The 22,721-nt window shown below is 38.3% G+C and overlaps 1 protein-coding gene across 1 annotated transcript in view; it reads right to left on the bottom strand.

Moving 5' to 3' along the window:
- LOC147078140 (modular serine protease-like) overlaps positions 1–22,721 on the bottom strand; it is a 66,316-nt gene that overhangs the window by 16,615 nt on the left and 26,980 nt on the right. Inside the window, exons 10-11 of the mRNA XM_085940213.1 lie at positions 19,677–19,850; positions 1,064–1,197 (exon numbers count right to left, since the gene is read on the bottom strand). Coding sequence (XP_085796339.1) covers positions 1,064–1,197; positions 19,677–19,850 — 308 coding nt within the window. The remainder of the gene's footprint in view (positions 1–1,063; positions 1,198–19,676; positions 19,851–22,721) is intronic.

The following is a 22,721-nucleotide window of genomic DNA, read 5'->3' as shown; positions in this document are numbered from 1 at the left end:
ATTGTAGGTAGGTAATGATATTAATTCGAACTCTTTGCATAGAAAATATGGCTGGATTTTGGGATAATAAGACCAAAAGCGGCTTCTTGTTCACGTATGGTTAGTTATGAATAATAGGTATTGATTATTAATCTATAATGCTATACATAATTCAAGTGAATTCGTGTGGTGTAAATGCCTAAAATATTAATATGAACATCTCACGTTATATAAACGCCGAATAATGCTTATTATCACTTTGAAAGATCGTCATTAGTCTATAGATCGTCCGAATTGGTTTGACTTTCATGTAAAAACATTTCTGATAGTCCGAGAACGGTTTGATTTTCAATGATACACTGAACTCGAACCATTTCCGGTCTACTTTCTACTTATGAAATTTGTACGTATATTGTCTATGGTGATACTGGTGCGACTTTTTTCTTAAACTATTAGATCGAATTTGTGGTGTGTGTTTATCTCATTTAAGTGATTGACCCACCACGACGGGCCCTTCCTAAGCTCAAGCCCCAGGATAGAGCCATGTCAGCCCCCCTTGTGGGGGCCATGGTGTCCACCATATCTCGAAAAGACAGCGTGATTGTAATTGGGGATTATTATAATACCTAATGGAAGGGTAGGAACGGACTGACGTTCGGCGATGATACGACGATATGCCCCTAACACAAATGATTAACGAGTAGTAGAAGTCACCACCATGAATGTGCTCACCGACGGAGGAAGCGTGTTTTACCACAGAGACATCAAAAAGCAGTGGCGGCTGTGCTAATGCCATTCAAATGCACTACACTCCTCAGAAGTTTATAAAATAAAACATCACTCAATTTTCGTATTTCAAGTATTTTTTTAAAGGTATGTTTCTTAGGTACCTTTTCAATTGTTTTACAGCTATAAATAAAAATAATAAAACATCACTCAATTTTCGTATTTCAAGTATTTTTTTAAAGGTATGTTTCTTAGGTACCTTTTCAATTGTTTTACAGCTGTAATCGGTACCGAGATGGTCTGTTGTAGTGTTAAAAGAAAATAAATAAATAAACACATTATACTTAGACTGGTGTACCTCGGATTTTTGGATTTCTGTGTTTGTGATTTCTTCTGTATGGTTGTATTCACTAAACATCTTCCCAACTGCAATGGTGTAAAACTTGGGGTCACTAGATTTTTTTGTTGTCTTGTTGTAAAAGCAATGAGCAGCTGAAACACATTAGCACATAAAATTTATTATGCTCAGTATCAATCAATATGCTCCCTTATCCGTCAATGATATAATATTACAATTTGTACCGTATTTCCAAAAGTGGGGTACACTTTATACCAGACGTAGGGATTGCAATACCGGTATTTCAAACCGTTATTCAATTATTAATCGTTACCGAAATACCGGTATTTTGGGTATTAAGAAAGCATACACCATATATTATTTCATATGTCATTTTTTTCATTACTTACTTATATTGTATATTAAATTGAATGTACATAGTAATACCGGGAAGAAGGACACACATCTAGGCTGGTAGAATCCTCCATCCAGCATTACTTCAGGTTGGGGGTGTGGACATCATGGGACGCATTTCATATTGATAAAACACATGTTTTATTTATAATTCTGCACAGAATTGCAATTTATTTAGACTAACGCATTGGCAAACATAGCTAATTTTACTATATAGGTTACAACGGAGATCTTAGATTAGGCACATTATTATTACGGGTCCATCGTCGTATCACTATTAATTTATTCGGCGCCGGCACTGGGGCGAATTGATTTATTTGGGCACATTTTAATTATATATCTTGTGGTATTCACTATTGACTAAATTTCACAGGCACCTGTTATTTATTACAATATTTATTGATAACGGCGCAAGTTGATAAAGGCACGAATGATTACGTAAATTTACTCGTGACCCGCGCTGCTCGCTGACGCGGCCTTTTTTTGTGTTATACCTCCATCGTAGGTAGGCTTTAACTAACTAAATTTGAAATGGCATGTTTACATTTGGCGGGATCTAGTCTTCTGAAGAGAGGGGCAGGGGTGTGGGTTACTCGAGAGATTTTTGAGTCTCTCTACTGGCCAACGATTATCTAAACAAAATCTGATGGCGGTATGAGATGTCGGGACGAGGGGCAGAGAGGTCTTAGGGTCGGTTTTCACAAAATCCCGTTAAGTACCTCGGTTGCCTTTTGGGTTGCCCGTAGGACTCTGTACCTGGGGCGTGTTTTTTTTGCAAAGACCACTTACGAAATGTTATTTGTAATATTTTTGTGTAAGTCAGGGAAGCTAAACTATTATATTATTTCGATATTTTTTTGGATTTGTGGTTAGAGTACTGACTTGATATGGAGTTTTGATGCGTGATTTGGGGCATAATTTGGCGGGAGGATATATTTGATGACAATAGGTATAAGTTAATTAACCAAAACACAAATGTATTGACTGAAACTAACAAAAGTTAAATAACATAAAACAAAATCCCCCATGGAATTATCGCGATGAATTAACATATTTCTAAACAGAAAACATTCGGGGAAAATATTTCCAATTATTCTATAACTATAGATCCAATATTGATAGCAGCGGCGGCTCCTCTAATAACATGAAAGTGCTACGCACCGCCTGCATTTTTGAAGACATCGCTCAACTTTTCATTGTTATTCATATGTGTATCACTCACTTCGCGAAATAGGACATGTAGCAGTATTATGAACAATACTCCGTTCATGGGCGCAAAGCGATTACGATCCAAATAGATTTTCAGTTTGCACAGGATTACAATGAGGTCATTGTTTACTTCTTAAACCGTGGTCCAATGTTCCTGTAGTAGCGTTTTGTATAGCATTTTTTACACACTTTATGATTGGCGCACAAAATTAGGACTCTAGAAACAAAAACGCCAGTTTCTGTTTTATAACAATGTTGACGAGTTAATTTTTAACATTTCTACATTTAAGATTTATTGAATCGCCAACATTTTACGAAAATATGAATCGCCGCATTTATTTATAAACCACTCAAATACATTCAATATAATAATAAAAAAAACACAACAGCACTACATGAGCAGTAGGTCGTAGCTGAATATAAAATAAGAACGATAATATAAGAGAAACACACTTTTAATGCCATATAAATACAGGAGGACCTCGACTTTTGCACATAATTGCTTCCTGAAAAGGTGTGCGAATGTTGAATGTTCGAAAGTAGAGGGAAGTAAAAAAAATTAAATTGTGTGTATTTTGAAATATTTATTTATCAAGTAAATATAAGATGTTTAAAAGACATGTTTAAGTGGGGTTTGCGGGTGTTTCCCTTAAAAAGTTATCAAGAGTTAACTCTTTGCCACTCTTCTTTTTCTTATTTTAAATGGTAAATCATTAACTTTACAATATTGCTTAACTGCTGGCACGAAATGTAAAGTGAACCAATCTTTTAATATTAACGCAGTAAACCCAGGCTTTTTTATTTGATTACTGTAGGGGCCAAAGGTTGGTATGACTTCAGTGGGGTATGCCTTGATGCCAGATCAGGTGTGCTTCCATTTGAAATGCTGAGTATGTCGACTATCCATGATAGCTCTGCCAACAAATCCTACCTCTAACCTCTCCGTGGGGGTCCCTAGGCAATGCAGCATGCTGTAGCAGATAGAAGAGGGTGCAAGGCGAATCACCAGCGCCTAAAAACTGGTACATTTTGGCTACGGGAAGAAAAACCTCTACAGAAAACCAGGGCATATTCACGGGCTCTAAGGTGGTAGCCCCACCAGTGAACTCGGGTGCTGTGGGATGATCACCTGCACACCCTAAAACAACAGATTAATCCAAGCACAGGGAAGCCTCGGACCCCCGTTTTCATCTTGACGACCTCGCCCGAATTCGGTAAACGATTTTGTTTTGGAACCTACAATATCCGTACTCTAAATGTCCCTGGAAAGGCCGAGCATCTAACAGAAATACTTTCTCAATACAAGTTAGATGTTCTCGGGATCAGTGAGTGTCGACTTACTGGCATTGGCGAGAAGTTTATTCGTGGGTTATGTCTACTGTACTCCGGACACGCCACATTGCGACGTAGTGGAGTCGGATTGCTGATGTCCAAGGAAGCTTGCAAGTGCCTCACCAGCTGGGAACCTATCTCCGAACGTCTATTCCGTGCTACTTTCAAGACCAAGTCGGGCTCCATCACTTTTCTGCAGTGCTATGCTCCCACAGAGACTGCTAGCGATGCAGATAAGGATACATTCTACGAAAGTCTGGCGAAAGCCGCTGGAAATATCCCCAGCTGTGATCATGCAGTTATCCTTGGTGATCTAAATGCCAAAGTAGGATTTGACCCCTCGCGTGGACCCTTTGTGCTGGGAAAACATGGCCTTGGCCAAATGAATGATAATGGTTCCCGTCTGGTAGATTTTGCCTCAATGAATGGTCTTGTGATTGGTGGTAGTCTTTTCCCACATAAGACCATCCACAAATATACATGGACATCACCAGACGGTAATACAAGAAACCAGATCGACCACATTTTGGTCAAAGCGAAATACCGGCATGAACTGCTAGACGTTAGGACATATAGAGGTGCAGACATCCACAGTGATTACGAACTCTTGGTCGGGAAATCCCGAATAGACCTCAAACGAGTCCCAAAACCCAAAAGGACGGTCAGACTCGATGTGGAAAAACTGAAAAGTACCCGTGTGCGTGCAACCTATGAGCTGGAGCTGCAGAAGCGCTTATATGATGCTCAAGCTCTCACGGCTTCTATCGACTCGGATCCCTTGGAAGGAAAATGGATATTATTCCGGGATGCTATAATGAGCTCTGCAACTACTGCCTTAGGAGAGCGGCATACGCACAGGCCGGACTGGATGTCACCTCATACATGGGAGATGATTGAGAAGAGGAAGCTCCTGAAAGAATTGCGAGACACAGTGGCGCACCCAGGATTTAATATTGGGGGGGGGCCAAGGAGGCGATTGTAAATTAGTCCCATAGGCAATTTTTCTTCTTCACAGCCTAATTTCTCGTTGTCTATTGCACTCGGTGTACCTACACCATGGTCCCCACGTCCTGAAACGGGCCCTCAGGCTAGGATATTTGGCGGTCCCCCTACCTACCGCTTAGATTAAAGGCAGTGTGAAACACTACATTAACGTTTTTCAAATTGTGTTTTAGTTCAAATTAAGGGTACTTATACAGTGAATTATTGGCGATTTTCAATACATCCACTTTAATAATGGAGCTGTCGAGTATCGACACATAATAATCAAGAAATATATTGCACAATTATATAAGTAATTGAAAATGTTCATGGCCATGAAGTATAATAGCGCCGCAGGCGACTTTTTTTACTATTAAAGCTAATTTATGATGTGTGTTTATCTCACTTATCTCGTCAACCCGACATGCCGGGCCCCGCACAGCCCGGGCCTCCAGGCTAGAGCCCTGTCAGCCCTCCCCAGCCATGACCTACACCACTCTGGAATTCGGGTGGACACCGAGAATTTTTTGACAGTCGCATTAGGGATTGGGTTTCTAAAAACACCTGAAATTAGTGTTTCGAAATTTTTGTGTTAGAAATTAAAATCTAAAAAATCGTTCTAAAAAGGGTGCTGGAGAATTACAAATCTTTTTTTGCCAGTGTTTTTATTTGTGTAAGCCCAAAGGTTTATTGGCTTTCAATTTCAATGGTTTCAATTTCATTCTGATAATTTTCATGTTTGGGGGTGTCAAGGCCCCTTGTCCCCCCCCCCCCTTCCCTGGCTGCGCCACTGTAACCACCTCACTTCAGTGTGAAAAAGCAAATATTCGTACTGAGCTTCCATAGAAATGCAAAGTTTTTTTTAAAATGCCTGTTTTTAGAGGTCTGGATTTTATGAAATTTACCATATTGGTCTAGTACAGGTTTTAGCACTGCGGTAATGTTTTCGAAACTATAGATTCTCTGTGTAAATAAAACAGTGCGTAGATATAATGTTAGGGTTTCTTGTCTTTGTGAGGGTAACAAATCCTTTAAATGAGCCTAACATTGACGGAGCACCATCCATACAAATTCCTCCATGATATTTTAGATTGTTCTAAATATGAAGAAAAATAATTAAAAACATCTTCTCATGTCGTACGCTCGGTGAGTTCTTTACAGCATAGATATTGATCCACCATTTTGTTTTCATTTATGAAACGAAAACCTGTGAGGCCAACGATAGACGCGTGCGATCCATTGGGAAACATCGAAATCACATTCGATCTTTCATCGGCTTTCATAATTTCACGAAGGACTTTTTCGGTTTTTATCATTATTTTCGCTGTGCACTTGCAACAAGCCAGCGGTGCACCGGTTAGAACCACTGGTCTAGAGCCACAATATTTTTGCTGAATTCCACCGATAAAAATGTTTTTTTTTTTAAATTTACACCACCACCGACTGTGGTGGGCATGCCCACATCATGAATGTTTGGCGGGCCCCCTTACCTATCACCAGGGTTAAGAGGAATGTGATGTTCTACAGTAGTGTTCCCAAATGGTATTCCGTGGATTTATCTATATTGTTAAATAATTCCCTTGAATTCTTGATTTGTCGGACCTCATATAATATTATCGATCGTTATCATACTATGAACCACTGGTCGCGACCCCTTCATGTGGTAGCCAAGTAGCATTCGACCCTTCGATATTGGATAAATAACCATTTTTATTTTTCTAGAAACACTAAAAATAATTGTAATATAAAATGATACACGTGAATTATTATCATGTAGTTACGTATATCATATTTTCATCATACTTCATATTTTTATGTTAATTTTGATGAAATAGTATAGCACCACATGCGATTTTTTTTATAATATAACAAATTTCTAGTGTGTGTTTATCTCACAATTAGACGAGCAGCCACGCCGGGCCCTCTTAAGCCCGGGCCCCCAGGCTGTAGCCCTGTCAGCCCATGGTGGTGGGTGTAGTCGTACTTTTCACCGAATTTTTATCGTCGATTTTGCGGTAGGAAACGTCCGGTGGTCACTGCATTACGCAACTCTGACGGAGTGACAGTCACTGAACCTGCAAAGGTCCAGGAGCTATGGCGCCAACATTTCAGTGATGTCCTGAATCGCCCACCTCCATTGCATCCCTTCGATATTCCGTCGGAGATCACCGCCCTCGGAATTACTACTGCATCGGGATTCTGCAAAGATCCTCCAACAACTGCTGAAGTTAAAGAGGCTGTCAAAAGACTGAAGCTCAGGAAAGCTCCTGGAGATGATGGCATCCATGCAGAATTTCTGCTCTGCGGACTGAGCGCTGTATTGCCGTCCTTGTGTGACCATTTCATAATGCGTAAGACGGTTTGCCCCGACAGTGGGATACGCCTACATCAAGATGACACAAGCGATCTATGCGAAGAAAGACTGTGCGACTTGGAGTATGCAGATGACGCAGTCGTGTTTGACTCGACGATCGAAAGGTTGGAGGTGACCGTGAACAGGCTAGCCGCGAACTCGATGCGTGTGGGTCTTCATCTGAATGCCGCTAAGACCAAATCCATGTGCAGTGCTGCTTGCATCGACGCTGACACTCCTCTGCGGGTTTTTGGTCTGCCCGTCGAGCTGGTGTCCAGATTCAAATACTTGGGTGCCACGGTTGCCGATGATGGTGGTATTTTTAGTGAGCTTGGAATCCACATGGGTGTGGCGGGCTCTGCGTTCAACCAACTTGGAGTCGCATGGAGGTCAAGGCTGTATTCTGTGAGGACCAAATGTCGTTTGTTTAACGCGTGCGTGCTACCTGTGCTCCTGTATGGCTGTGAGACATGGCATCTTACTAAGCTTCAAGAGTCTCGGCTTTCGAGCTTTGAGAATCGATGTCTCCGCAGAATCTTAGGGGTACATTGGTACGACCGCGTTACAAACATCCGAGTTCGTGAGCAGACATAACAGCCTTTGGTGATTGAAGTTATCACAAAGAGACGAATTACGTGGCTGGGACATGTATTCCGGATGCCGCCAAAGAGTGCGGCACTTCGTACCCTTGTGACACAGCCTCAAGGGTTCCGTCGCCATGGCCGGCCCTCCCTCACCCTGCAGCGATGCTAAAAAAGCGACCTACGTGCTGCAGGTCTGACATGGCGGGAGGCACAGGAGTTGGCGATGGACCGAGGGAAGTGGCGCCAACTTGTGCTTGCCCTATGCCCCAATGTTGGGACGTGACAGGGTGAAAGAAGAAGAAGAAGACTGTAAGCAATTCTTTATCCTTCCCTTTCAATACTCTGGGATTTTCTGGTTGATAAATTAACATTGGCATCAATTTTAAATCACCAGCCAAGTTTCCACCAAGAAGCAATTTCAATCGGTTTTTAGAAGGTTTATGCCCTGGGGCAACTGATTCTTCCTTAGATAAGAATATACGACTAGGCATTTTTTTCCAAAATAAACCTGTGTCATCTACATTAAATATTTGGCTAGAGGAATATTCTCCATCTTCAATAATTTTGGATAATGAGGAAATTAATTCTTTTGCAGCATCTTTATCCGCATCAGCCAATTTTCCAGTGAATTTAATATAAACCAACTGTTACTTGCTTGAAAAATCGTGTTAGAATCTTATTTTTCCAGCCTTCCAATCTTTGTACAAACTAAGAGCCTTCGCTTGAATAATTGAAATATTCCGAGGGACATCTTTTTGATGTTGGTCGTCGATCCATGATGACAAATATTTTTCCATTTCATCCATAACTATGCCGTGTCCTTTAGAAACAACCTTTAAAGATCAGATCAGAAATAAAACTGAGGTCGAATGAACGTTGATCTACAATATAAATATTACCCACGTAATGTTAGTTCATTTTATAATTTCACATAAATTAATAATAATGTGAGATTTAAAAAAATAAACATACTGCTTTGCACTTTTAACAAAGTGAATTACCCAGGCGTTTGGCTGACGCATTGTTCGGAGCGTAAAGCCATAAACGGTGACATTTATATTTCTTTATTGATATTTAATCATTCTACGTGTTCAAAAACTTTTTTAAGAAATAGAATAAATAAACAAAGACATATTTAATTTACCTTCTGGGAAGTTCGACGTTTCAGTCATTTTACACTAAGATATTACGAGTATCTTAAGCTTATGGCCTTCGATGATTAAAGTAATCATGAAGAAACGCCTTACGACCTCTGCGTGGCTAGGATACGTGTTCCTGATGCCGCCAAAGAGTGTGACACTTCGTACCCTTATGGCACAGCCTCAAGGGTTCCGTTGCCATGGCCAGCCCTCCCTCACTCTGCAGCGGTGCCACAAAAGCGACCTACGTGCTGCAGGTCTGACATGGCGGGAGGCGCAAGAGTTGGCGATGGACCGAGGGAAGTGGCGCAAACTTGTGCTTGCCCTATGCTCCAATGATGGGTTGTGACAGGGTGAAAGAAGAAGATCTTCTCTTTATAAAAGGTTAACCATTGCGCACTACCAGAAAATGCTATTTTGAAGACCACCGGCCGCCACTGATTGATAGTACATACTACAAACGTTGAATTTCAGAGAGATTTTACTATACCCGGACTTATAGTATTTGTAAAAATTAGCAGTTCAAAAATAATATGATCCTTATATACCTATATATAAAGGTTACCATAATGAATGAAGGTAGGTACTTTAGGTTGCTATACAATAATTAATAGGTGGTGTTTACAATACATTTTAATAGTTCTATTGATTGATAGGTACTTATTTTTTCTATTATATATTTTGACGAATACCGGTATTGACACATTCATTCGGTATTGCAATCCCTAACCAGACGTATCAAACTGATATTTTTATTTATCTATTCTTCTTGGCCAGTTTTTCGATGAGAGGGTAAAACAAATTAATGTGTAGTCAAATAAAAAGCATACATTTTACTATTTCGCATCTCTTTGTGCAGTGCACTGAATATTGCCTTATAAACCCATAAATGAAACTTATCGATAAGTAACTTCCGGTTTCTATGGCAAATTATTTGTATAAATACTATAAATGTATAATATCTAATATTTGTATCTGTATAAATTTAATTAATAGAACTAACAAATACTGTTTATTTATTTTATTAGTAGTAACACCGAACGTAGCTACTCTGCGGTAGGTATGTATATTCCATACATAAATGCCCTAATTCACTATCATCAATCTAAAGAATATCCAACGTCACAATACCTCTGAAATAAAACAGCAATGTATCCCGACCAGGGGCGGCTCTTCCTTTGGGTACCTAGGGGACAGACCCCGGTCCCCTCATCATCATTCTATAATCAATATTCAATTGATAGTCATGTTATACGTTCCTACCATAATACATTGATTTTGTATAAATTAATTAAGTATATATTTTATTTGCACCGTTTACCCATCCCTAATTCTTGTTTCGTGGCGCAACCCTGTTAATGCTTCAGTCTACCTACGTAGCAGGTACGTACAACGATAATGTCGGGTCACAGTTCTGAGAACTTTTCGAGTTCCCTTGCAGCCGGGACCGTCTGGAATTGACCCCGTCAAATCAAAACAAATATTTATGCAAGCAATGCAATTATGAGACTGTGTAGAGCATTAAGCACGTCATATGCACGTTTCGCTGTACATGTATTGGTGCTGGCTAAGGGTCGCCACTAGAAATACCCACTCCTACATAAAAAATGTTAGTACCTAGGTAAAAGTTGACGTACATATTATTATTATTATAATAATACAACATATGTCACAAGTTGTTTTAGTTTGCCAGTCAGACGTCAGTGATTAACGGTCATCCATATATTTAAATATGTTTTAAATTATATTTGTTAATACATACTCCCTATTAGTATTGTGAAGTTTGATTAAGATTTGATTTTTGAAATTTGTAGATAGTTTTCATCTCACGTTACTAAAATAATTTTGATAAATAATATTAAGTAGGTACTATGATGAATGAGGTGGATTATTTATTGAAATATAAGTTCAGTACATTGACATTTGAAGATAAACTAGAAGTGAAACGATTAGGGCCTCATCAACCTAGTGATTTAGTTATTGTGTATGAACTAGTGAAACCAAAAAAAAAATTGACATTTAAATCGGAATGGTTTACTAAAAAAACGTGGTTGACTGCAAGTGTATCCTTAAAAAGACTATTTTGTTTTCCTTGTTTAATTTTTGGTGGTGAAACTGTTTGGGCTCAATCTGGTTATTCAGATTTAAAACATTTATCAGAGAGGCTAACTTCACACGAAACTTCGTCGTCTCACATGAAAAATGCTGTGACATTAAAACTTTTTGGTAAATCAAACATTGTTGAAAAATTAGACAGTGTATATAGGCGTAATATTCAACGCCATAATCAAGAAGTTGACAAAAATAGATATGTACTTTCAAAAATAATTTCTGTGTTAAGACTTTGTGGTTCGTGCGAAATTGGAATCCGTGGCCGCGATGAGACTTCCGAATCCTTGAAGCCGGGAGTGTTTCGCTCAGTGTTCCAGTTACTATGTGAAGATGATCTAATATTAAAAAACTATTACGAAAATTCGCCGTCATTTAAAGGGACTTCAAAAACAATTCAAAATGAGCTTTTAGACTGCATGTACGATTTATATAGAGAACTCCTCAAAGAGGAGATATCTACCACGAATTTTGTTTCAATCCAAGCGGATGAAACAACCGATGTTTCTTGTAAAGCACAGTTGGTTATAATATTAAGGTATATTACTAAACTTGGGACTGTTACTGAACGATTTGTGCAGTATTCTAAACTAGTGGATAAATCGGCCAGTGGCCTGACAGCAGAAATAAAGTTAGTACTGAGTGAATGTGGAATCAATCGCGAGAAATTGATAGCTCAAACTTATGATGGGGCGGCAGTAATGAAAGGAAATTTAAATGGTGTGCAGGCACAGATTAAGGTTGATTTCCCATACGCACATTTTGTGCATTGTTACGCTCATCAATTGAACCTTGTAATGCAGCAACTGTGTTCGAAAACACACAAGGAACTAAAAATATTCTTCGGTAATATTTCTGGGTTCTCATCATTTTTCTCAGTGTCCACGAAACGCACCTGTTTATTAGACAATGTTGTGAACCAGAGGATGCCAAGACCTAGCGCAACAAGGTGGAATTTTTCTGGGCGTATGATAAACACTGTTTATGAAAATTTGAATGAGATGCGGGAGTGTTTTTTTAAATTTCAAGAAGATCCAGGGTGGGATGCAGTAACTTTAAGTGAAGCATGTGGACTCTTAAATCTTTTATACGATAGGTTATTCTGCTGCCTTCTTTCATTTTTCGCGCAAGTTATGCCGGAAGTTGACATTTTATTTCAAAAACTTCAAAAAGTTTCCATAGATAATATTTCAGCAAACTTAGCTATAACACACTTTAAAGCAGCCATATTAAAAATAAGAGAGAAAACGGATGAATTGGGAGACCTCTACGCTGATTTAACATGTAAAAGAAATTTTTCCGCTAGTGATTTGAAGCGCGTGATGAAAGAAGGATGCGATGTCATTGTTGTGCATATCAGCGATAGATTTTCAAATATTGACCATCTTACCGCTGCAAGATTGGTGGATGTGAGATTTTTCAAAGATTTTTCAAAAAAATTTCCCGATAAAGATTTTGATATAGCGGTTAAATATTATCCATTTCTACTTAAAAATAAATTAAGAACAGAATTACAAATTCTGTATGGACATGACGAACTCACTAGTGATGTAAAATCCGCCGCTTGTCTCTTAGCGTCATTGGACGAGAATAATGTAAAAGAGATATTTACTGAAGTCACCAAACTTTTAGAAATTATTATCACGATACCAATGACGACTTCAGAATCAGAAAGGTGTTTTTCGACGCTGAAACGTATAAAAACATCTTCAAGAAATACAATCGGTGAGGAACGGCTGAATGCGCTTTCCATGTTATCAATAGTAGACGAATTCATCAAGTCCGTTCCTGATTTCAACAACAAAGTGATTGACCGGTTCGCCAAACTAAAAAATAGAAGAGTAGAATTTAATTATAAGACTCTTTCGGACACAGGAGGCATATGAAGATGAAGTAATAGCTACAAAAGGTATGTTTTCTTTGAATTATTTATAGAATCTAAAGCAACAGCTACTATACAAAATAAATCACTTAAGTACACACAATTAATGTTAGAATTCAAAATATTAATAAAAATAGAATATACGTTTTGATTGACATTAATTAGGTATACATATAATATGTATTTCATATGATATTTCACGCCATCTGACCCCACTTACTAAAATATGCTAGAGCCGCCACTGATCCCGACAATGCGTTATAGCTAAACAACTGAAGCGTGGACCTGCGCAGAAGATTGTAATATATTATGTGTCAATAGACGCCATCAATTTTTTTTATTGTCACATCTATAAAATTATACGAGTGTTGAAGACACTATAGGTATCATTATCAGGCAGGGTCGATCCTCTGCTGGATGAAGGTCTCTCTTAGCTTCCTCGGATATTCTCGCGCCTTAGTTTTTCGCTGTCACGTACATCCACCGAACTTTATGAGTTCATTCATTGAGAAGGGCAATTTTTGAACGAATCAGTATCATAAAATATGAAAATCTGCTTGAAAACGCATGAAATTGCTTAAAAAGTAAGTAAGTATAGTGCTTCGAACGGTGTCCAATAATGCAATGAAAATATTGGGCGGACATTTATGATGGCGTCCTATTCGACAACTCAATCGAGGGCATTCAAGAGACAATCGACAGGTTGCATAACAATCCTCTCGCGCTGGTTTGAAAATCAACGCGAAGAAAACCAACGTCCTGTCCTGATCCAGGTTTCCCTCTGATTAGCGATGGACAAAACATCGAAAGCATCGACAGCTTCAAGTACCTGGGGGTACACATCACGGGAAATTGCATTTTGCAGAAAGAGCTCGCTATCCGAATGGGAATGGCTGGAGCAACATTCAACTCGATGCGGAATGTCTGGGACTCACGATTGTACTCGGTCAAAACCAAATGCCGCCTATTCGACGCTTGCATTCTGACGGTGCTGCTTTACGGTAGCGAATCATGGCACCTTACGAAGGTTCAGAGCAACCGTATACTGAGCTTCGAAAACAGATGTTTGCGACGAATACTGGGTGTGCAGTGGTATGACTTTAGAAGCAACGAGAAAATAAGAGAACGCACCAAGCAGTCTCTCATCACGCTGAAAGTGAAGAGGCGACGTTGAACCTGGCTCGGCCACGTGCTGCGGATGCCAGAAGATAACTTTAACCTGGCTTGCCTGTTCTTCAAGCCGACCAGATTCCGGCGACCTGGAAGGCCGCTAAATACAATCTACAGAGTGTATACGGCGGAGCTACGGGATCAGCGTTCCAGGTCAAACCAGCGTTTGACCTGGAACGAAGCAAGAAGACTGGCGAGCAACAGGGATTCTTGGAGGCGCCGCGTGGTGTCCATATGCTCCAGTTAAGGGGCGGATATGGCCAAAGAAGAAAAAGAAAGAAGAAGAAGAGTTTGTATTATATTTTTGTCTATGCTCACACGACAGCTCAAGTTAACATGTAAACAAGAAAATACCCTATGGTAATGACTAGGCTTAAGATTTTTAGGTGCTAAAGAATGAATAATAGGTACCTAAAATATGTAGTTATAATTGGAAAATATGTTATTAAAATTTCATAATGAGGTACTAAAAATTTTAGTAAGTAAGTATTACAATAAATCCCAATATATATTTTAACAGTTTTATTTATTATTTATTCACAAACAGAAAACGCTTTATTACTAATAAAATAATGCTTCAAATTTTCCCCCCAGACATACCACAGCGCCTCAAAGATAAAATCAGAGAAAAAAAATTAGCACACAAGAAGTGGCAGGAGCTAAAACTCCACACATCCAAAGCCATATACAACAGTTTGATACCCATATGACAGAAAATAACTCGCAGAACTTGATGACGCCAGCTGGTGCCAAAAAGTTAGCAATCTAATTAAGGGCAGCCCACCATACTGGTCCATAACTAAAATTCTAAGACATAATAAACAAAAGATAACTCATATCCAGGGACCTAACGGTCCAGTATATTCATCCGAAGCTTTTGCAATTAGCCTAGCAGAACAATTCTCTCCAAACATAATAGACAGGAACAATTCGAACATAGTTAATCATGTTAGACAAATCACTAGAAAAGCCAGAGATATCTACAATAAGAGGTCAGATCCTCCTCCAAATCCTCTAACGAAGGCCACGGTCATGGAAATCGGTTGCCTCATTAAGTGGCTTAACCGCTATTTTCCAGCAGCCTGGAAAGTAGCGGATATAGTCCTCATTCCAAAACCCGGCAAAGACCTGACTTGACCAGAAAACCATATACCAATTAGCCTCCTACCTACCTTAAGTAAAATCTTTGAACAAGTCATAAAACGCAGACTTCAAATCATGATCGATGAAGCAGACCTCATCCCAGAAATCCAACACGGATTCAGAGCAGGACACTCGACCAACCATCAGCTACTTAGGGTTATTGAATACATAACCAAAGCGTTCAATTACAAAGTCTTCACAACAGGACTTTTCTTAGACATAGCAAAAGCCTTTGATAAGGTTTGGATCAAAGGTCTCATAGTTAAACTCGATGAATCAGGACTCGACATAGCCATGATCAACATGATAAGCTCCTTTCTTCGGAATAGAAGCTTTAATGTAAAAATCAACGGAATTAGATCCACCACTAAAACACCCACAGCCGGAGTCCCACAAGGATCCGTGTTAGGTCCCACCCTGTACGACCTGTACACAAAAGACATATCGATCCCCATCGACAGTTACGGTAGCTCGACCATCGTAGCACAATACGCAGATGTCACAGCTATCCTTGGCAAATCGCTCAATCTCAATAAATAGATCAAACAAGTCCAGAAAGCGGCAACCAGATCTCCAACTGGTGCGACAAATGGCGTATTCAGATTAATCCATCCAAGAGCACGGCCATTCACTTTGCCAAGCATCCGAATAGGTATGTCTCTAAAATGGAAAATCTCAAAATGCATAACCACAAAATCCCATAGGATAAGTCGGTTAAGTACTTAGGTCTAACGATAGACAGGAAACTCACGTTTAACAAACATATTCTAGAGAAAAAACGCCAAGCTGCAATAGTCCATTCAAGACTTCGACCCATAATGGGTCCCAGGAGTAAATTGTCTACTCGAGCAAAACTTCTGCTCTACACAGCAATCACCAGGCCATTAATCACCTACGCAAGCCCCATATGGGCATACGCAAACCCTAGGCACACTAAAGTCTTTCAGACCATACAAAACAAGTCATTGAGACAAATCACAAACGCACCGTGGTTAGTACGCAATACTACACTCTACAAAGACCTTAAAATATAAACCATCCACGACCATATCATGAAACTGTCGAAGAAATTCTACAAGTCCATGATAAACCATCCCAACGCGACTATTAAAAATTTGCTGATCGAAAATGGAAGCGACACAGACTACGTTTATAGGAGGCCGAAGGCAATCCTGCTGGACAAGCAACCACCATTGTTCCCTCACAGTGACTTCCTATCATCAAAATCAACCTTGTCCAATTATTAAAACTGCATAATTGTTTTAAAATCAATTGTTTATACTTTACGAAACGAATCATGCATTACACAATAAAGCATGATTATCAAAATATTCAAGTAGTTGATAGCAGCATCTTCTATTGTATCGAATGATTATAAAACGCTCAGTAGAAGAAATCGACAGAATCATTCAGTTATCAAAGATTTAACCGTAAGGTTATCGTTCAGCTTCGCCCGGCCGATCTTGCAATTCACCGAACGCATACTCGTGATTTCACTCATCTAAATTATAATCTGTAAACTTGCCTGTAATAATTCAATCAATATTTATTTGGAAGGAGATAATAAAACCAGAGTTCATTTCATTGACGCACCAAATTCTGAGTTATTCATTTGGGAGTCAAACCAACCTACCCTGCCTGTTCCTTATTCCATCTCACTTCCAAACACATAAGCGCGGAGAAGCCGAGTCAAAAATTTACACTTTTGTGTTTTGAAATTGAAATTTCGTATTTATGTGAAAATATGTGCTTAAACCTTGAATATGTAATTATCCAAAAATATGTAAGAATAGATGCTAACAAATAGCGGTTAAATGTTTCAAAATTGTCCGAAACAGATAGATATTTTTGATACTTTGTTGTGAGGCCACTCAAAAAAAATATTTTAATACCTAAGAATCCTAAGGCTAGTAATGACATTATCATATTTTATTAGTAACCGTTATAATAGCATTGATAAAAACGACTTGGTTTTAAAGAAGGTAGCTAATTTACCTTATAGGGGCGGCTCTCGTGGTGTAGTGGGTAAGGCGGTGGCCTTTCACCCGGGAGTTCTGGGTTCAATTCCCGGTCATGACAAAAACATTTATGTGTTTTTCTCAAAGCCTGGGTGTTTGTGATTGTTCAAAATTACTAACAACCACCTTGTACGAAAAAGCAAGGATATGGTTATTAATAATTCTAAAAAAAAAAAAATTACCTTATAGGTGCCTATTATTGCTATAAAAATGATAAATACGACAATGTAAACATAACTCACGATGTATTTTACAAACATAATATTAATAAGGTATGTCTAGGTGTAATACAAAATAATAATAAATACCATAATAAGAATTTAAATACAAAATAACACTTTCGACGATATTTAAAAACAAAAAAATCATAAACGGCCCACATTCTCAGCGTGGGTGAAAAGTGGAGCTTTTATGCTATTTTCATAGTATGATCCTGGACATTCCTTAAACGTTGTAGATAATCTATTTATATTATTTTGAAGCCTTATTATCCTATATATTTATTTTCAACATTTGATGACTGCATAAAGTATTTTTATTACATGAAATAGTATTCTTTTACACCTCTCGGTCTAATGTTTTAGAATATAGTCATATTTCGGTACATCCATGTGCAGTGGTGTTAATATTTTTTAGATTTATTAATTTTTAAACGCATTTACAAAACCATTAGTAAAATTAATGTTAACATTATAATTGTGACATATTTACGATAAAAAATTATATTTTATAATCTTTGTGATCCCAAATTTGACAGGCATTTTATTATTCAAAAAATGGGGAAGATTTACACATTTGAAGATAATTCTAAAGATATTGATTATAAGCTATGTTTTTGACCATTCAAATGTGATAAACATTTTACGAATAATGTTTGCTTTATAATAATTATTGACCTAAGAATAAGGTAGAATTTTTTTGAAATACGCTATTTCTATTGGAAATTCTCAGTGGTTAAGCTACAACATACGGCCGTAGCCATAAATTGACAAGCGATAAATGAAGTAGGGAGTAAGATCATGGTAACGCGCGTGTTTGAACATATACCGTTAAAAAAATCGGTTAGGTACATGTTCAACTGATGTTGTTGATATTGGCAAAAGTATAAAATTAATAATGCAGAACTTTTAAATTGTTTACTCCACGCAGTCATATTTTACTACAATTGGACAAGCATTGATTTTATTACATTATTTTAAAACAATTCGACGGGAGTTTTCACTTTTGCACGGCACTGGCACTTTGATGGTTGGTTAATTTTAGGTATCTTACGGTACTCATTTTGTATTAGGTTACACGGGTCACTTTTTATATATTTCGATCTTGCTTAGCACACACGATCACACGATAATGTATGTAGAAGGTTTTATTTGCACTGCGAGGCGAAATGCGCGCGGTAATTTAAGATTAGTAAAACCTATTGTCCCAGGCGTCAGTCGCTAGGTAGGTGCTGTTTATCTCGATTTGCTGGTCATTTTGGTACTAATTTCCTAATATTTTTTTTAAACGCATCCACGATCGTGGGGAAGGCAAATGCGGGCGAGGCGCAGAGGGAGGACTCGCACATCAGAACTCACCGCATGCGTCTTACGACGAATTCGTCGATGTGACGTCATCGTAAACCAAGAAACAAACGTTATCAAATGGAGCTTCGGAGATTGGCCGATGCAACTGCGACGCTGCGACGCTGCCGCATGCGTCGAGTTGCGTTGGTCAGAACCTGCATGTCGATATCGGCTAATATCGACTCCGCGGATGCGCACAGCCGCACAATCGGCCATTTCTCTCCAGACTGTCGCCGCGTTAGGAGCAGCCGCGATGCGGCAAATGTCGATGTCGCTAGGCAGATGTGCGAGGTTGTATCATCCAACACCGGCCGCCCGTTCTCGGAAGTTTTGATTTATGGCGGTCAGGCACACGAAGCGAGTTGTGATGTGCGAACCGGCTGACAAACTGTTAGCGTCTCAGCAACTTTAACGGTAAATTTGGCTTGGGTATGTCTTGGGCGTTCAATGTTGAATGTTATTTGCTACCTCGGAGATGGCAGGTACCCATGATTTCGGTTTGAAAGGGCACTGAAAAAGCGCGTTTGTTTGCAAAGTATTTATTTGTAAGTCAGGGCTGGTCAATTTTTAATGGATGGGGTTGTTTCTATTTTACACTAGATTTTTGATGCGGAATTTTAGACATTCTTTCGGGAGGGGTTTATTTGGTATTAGTAGGTACCTTATTAAATTAAAATAATGCTTAGAAAGTGATACTTATTAGGTATATATCTTTTGTATATGTTTTCAACATACCACTGATGACAAGGTTTCTGCTTATGATGCTTCCCCCGCACACATATTTAGGCGGAAAGTCTTCTCGATTCTTTCGAGTGTATACCGCAACATGCCAAGGGAACTCTCCTCTGGTGGTAACATTTTGTCCCCCAATTACGTTTGGTTTCCCTTGTGGTGTTATTGTCCCGCAATCTGAAGCACGTAATACATATATATGTTTTTATATCAATTGTCAATATATAGGTATGTACCCTACATTAAATAGATTAGAGCAATTATTCCCAACCTTGATCTTGTTATCCCGCAATCTGGAGGGTGAAACAGAAGATATTAATTTATTTTCAATAAGCAGCTACCCAGAGTACTAATTACAAAATAAATGAAAAGAACAAAAAATAATATTATCCGAAAATATACTTATATTAATAAATGTACCCACCGATAAGTTATTTCAAAAAGCGATATACAGTTGGTGTTACCCGTGCGCTTATAAAATCACATGTGCTAACTAACTAGGTCCTTACTTATGGAAATAAGTGGACTCATGCGTTATATCATAAGTCAGTGGCGGCTCGTGGATATAATATCTGCGGGTCAAAATTATTAAAATAACATCAAAATTATTAAAATCAAACATTATATTTGTTGTATAATAATTATTGGATGTATGGGTACGCGGGCGAGCTGAACACGCTTAAATAATATTGATATTTTCATATACTTAATATACATAATTTTTTTATGTATATTATGATATTACATTTTTCTCAATTTGCTTAAGGGTGCTGCAGTTACGCAGTGCATAATCGACGAGCCGCCACCGTATAACCGATTTTCAGGCGCATAGCATTTAAGGCATAACGAGTGGGTTCCCTACTTACAAAATTGAAACAGTGATGACACTGACAGATGTTGGATAAAGATGCATTGTTAACATAAATCTAGTAGTAAATATAGATTTGGACAAATCAAAATTGTATCAAAGGTGATTATTCATTTCGAATAATCGGATTTTTAAAAAAAATACTTACCGACAATCATATTTGTAACGTATATACAGTGGAACTCGGTTATTACGATCTCGGACATAGCGAGATCTCTGATGTAATGAGGAAACATTCGCTGACATTTTGGTTTATGATTTTCTCCATACATTTATTCACTGTTATAACGAGCAACTTATCGGATATACCGAGCTAAAATACTGTTAGTGTGTCGATCGTTAAAAACATTTCGACCCTAAGCAATAAAATCCGATTGGACAGCATGCCGCCGGGGACGGATTACGTTTATGACACTAGTTAAGTGTCTAAGTACCTACCTAATTGTTGTTTTTGCCGACAATAATGAAAAAGTATCCAAGCAAATGGTTGAAAAATCCAAGGTTTGTGAAGGCCGTAGGTAACTTCTTTTGTAGTTTGCTTGCTTCGGGGATTTTTAGAATGGTTTTCAGATTTTTTATTTTCAACCTTTTTTATTATGTAACCGCTCATTTAAAAATCCCTATTCTCTGATATAACCGCTTATAACGAGCAAATTCAGTTGGTCCCATCTTCTTCTTAATAACCAAGTTCGACTGTATTGACTTATGTGTAAAATTACACATACAATTAGCATATTGAAGTCTACTATTCAGTGTATGCATGCAAACGTTCTAATTGTATAAAGGTGAATTGTAGATGTCAGGTAGGCTGTCGTGGACCACGTCGTATAGAGCTTTGTATGTCATATTACAATCAGTAATAGTAAAGTAACAGGGGTGTCAGAAGGGCCCAAGGAAAGGAATGTGATACATCTGCAGTTATTTACGGCTAGGAATGTTTAGAAGCTGTTACAGTTACAGAGGTCATCCGTACCCACAAGGAGTGTGCAGATGGGAGAGAAAAACTGCCGAATAATCTAAGGAAAGATATCTTCACTCTCGCAGTAGGTATTTTACAAAATTGGTGACCAGGTCGGACAATTTGATGTGCCCAATAGCTGAATTACATACCAACCTTTTTTCTTATGTCTTTCTGTTGTATTCAGGTGGGTTTTATTTAGATATGAATTTGATTTCAATACTATTTATGGTCTTATTTATCTGATACAACATCTTGCGGTGACGCATGCTACGGTGTTATTAATAGCCGGTTACATGTAAATTGTATGTAAAACATTTCACCGTGTCCAAGTTCGCCGTGAGCTTTCTTATCGGAAAGAGATGACCGTATACTTAACGGTCTCCGATTTTATTAGATTCAATATTAACCCTAATTCAATTTCCATAGCTGATTTTGGCAAAATTCATGAATTCAAGAATAAAAACCTAATCTAATCTAATAAATAATCCAGAATATCGGGTATTTTCAAAATTTGTTTGCCGCTGGCTTCCTGCAAAGTGTAAACCGACAAGAACCGTGTTTTATTTAGACATGAATTTCATGTCAGTACTATACGACCTAAAGAGGTTGGACGGTCTTTAATATACGTTCATATATTTCCGATACAACATTTCACGATGAAGTGCGATACGGCGAACTGCATACGTACAAGTTTCAAGTCATGGTTATAGCCCCGTAGTTTTGCGACTCTGTCTTTGATTCACTATGCTTAACAACACCAAGTAATAATAAGCAGCATAATGAATGTCTAGAAATGCATTTGATAAAGGTTTGCTTTATCGCCCCACTGTTGCATGCCTCTTTTTATTATATTTTTTGAGTCTACTTTTCTTATCAAACTAAACGTCTGGATTGTAATCTTTTGATTTTAATTGATAATCTCACGTTAAAACAAAAAATTGAAATTTGAAACATAAAAACGTTGTTTCCCGAAATAGTCCCGAGTCGGAGTACAGCGGTCTCGCGACGCAGCGCCAGTGTGGCTTCGCTCTTAGCAGTTGGTTTTTTTTTCATAACAGAAAATTTGAGTTTTAGAACATTTGAGGCGTCTAATTACAAAAAGCGACAAGTCCACAATTCAATATTTTCGGGAAACAACGTTTTTATGTTTCAAACTTCAATTTTTACGTTGTATTCTATGTCGAAATTAGAACCAAATGGCAATTTGTTTCAGCCTATT

Source organism: Rhyacophila brunnea, unplaced genomic scaffold, assembly GCF_057557595.1.
Source record: "Rhyacophila brunnea isolate RB1 unplaced genomic scaffold, BYU_Rbru_1.0 scaffold_12, whole genome shotgun sequence".
NCBI classification, from domain to species: domain Eukaryota; kingdom Metazoa; phylum Arthropoda; class Insecta; order Trichoptera; family Rhyacophilidae; genus Rhyacophila; species Rhyacophila brunnea.
This window is presented reverse-complemented; position numbering and strand designations above follow the sequence as displayed.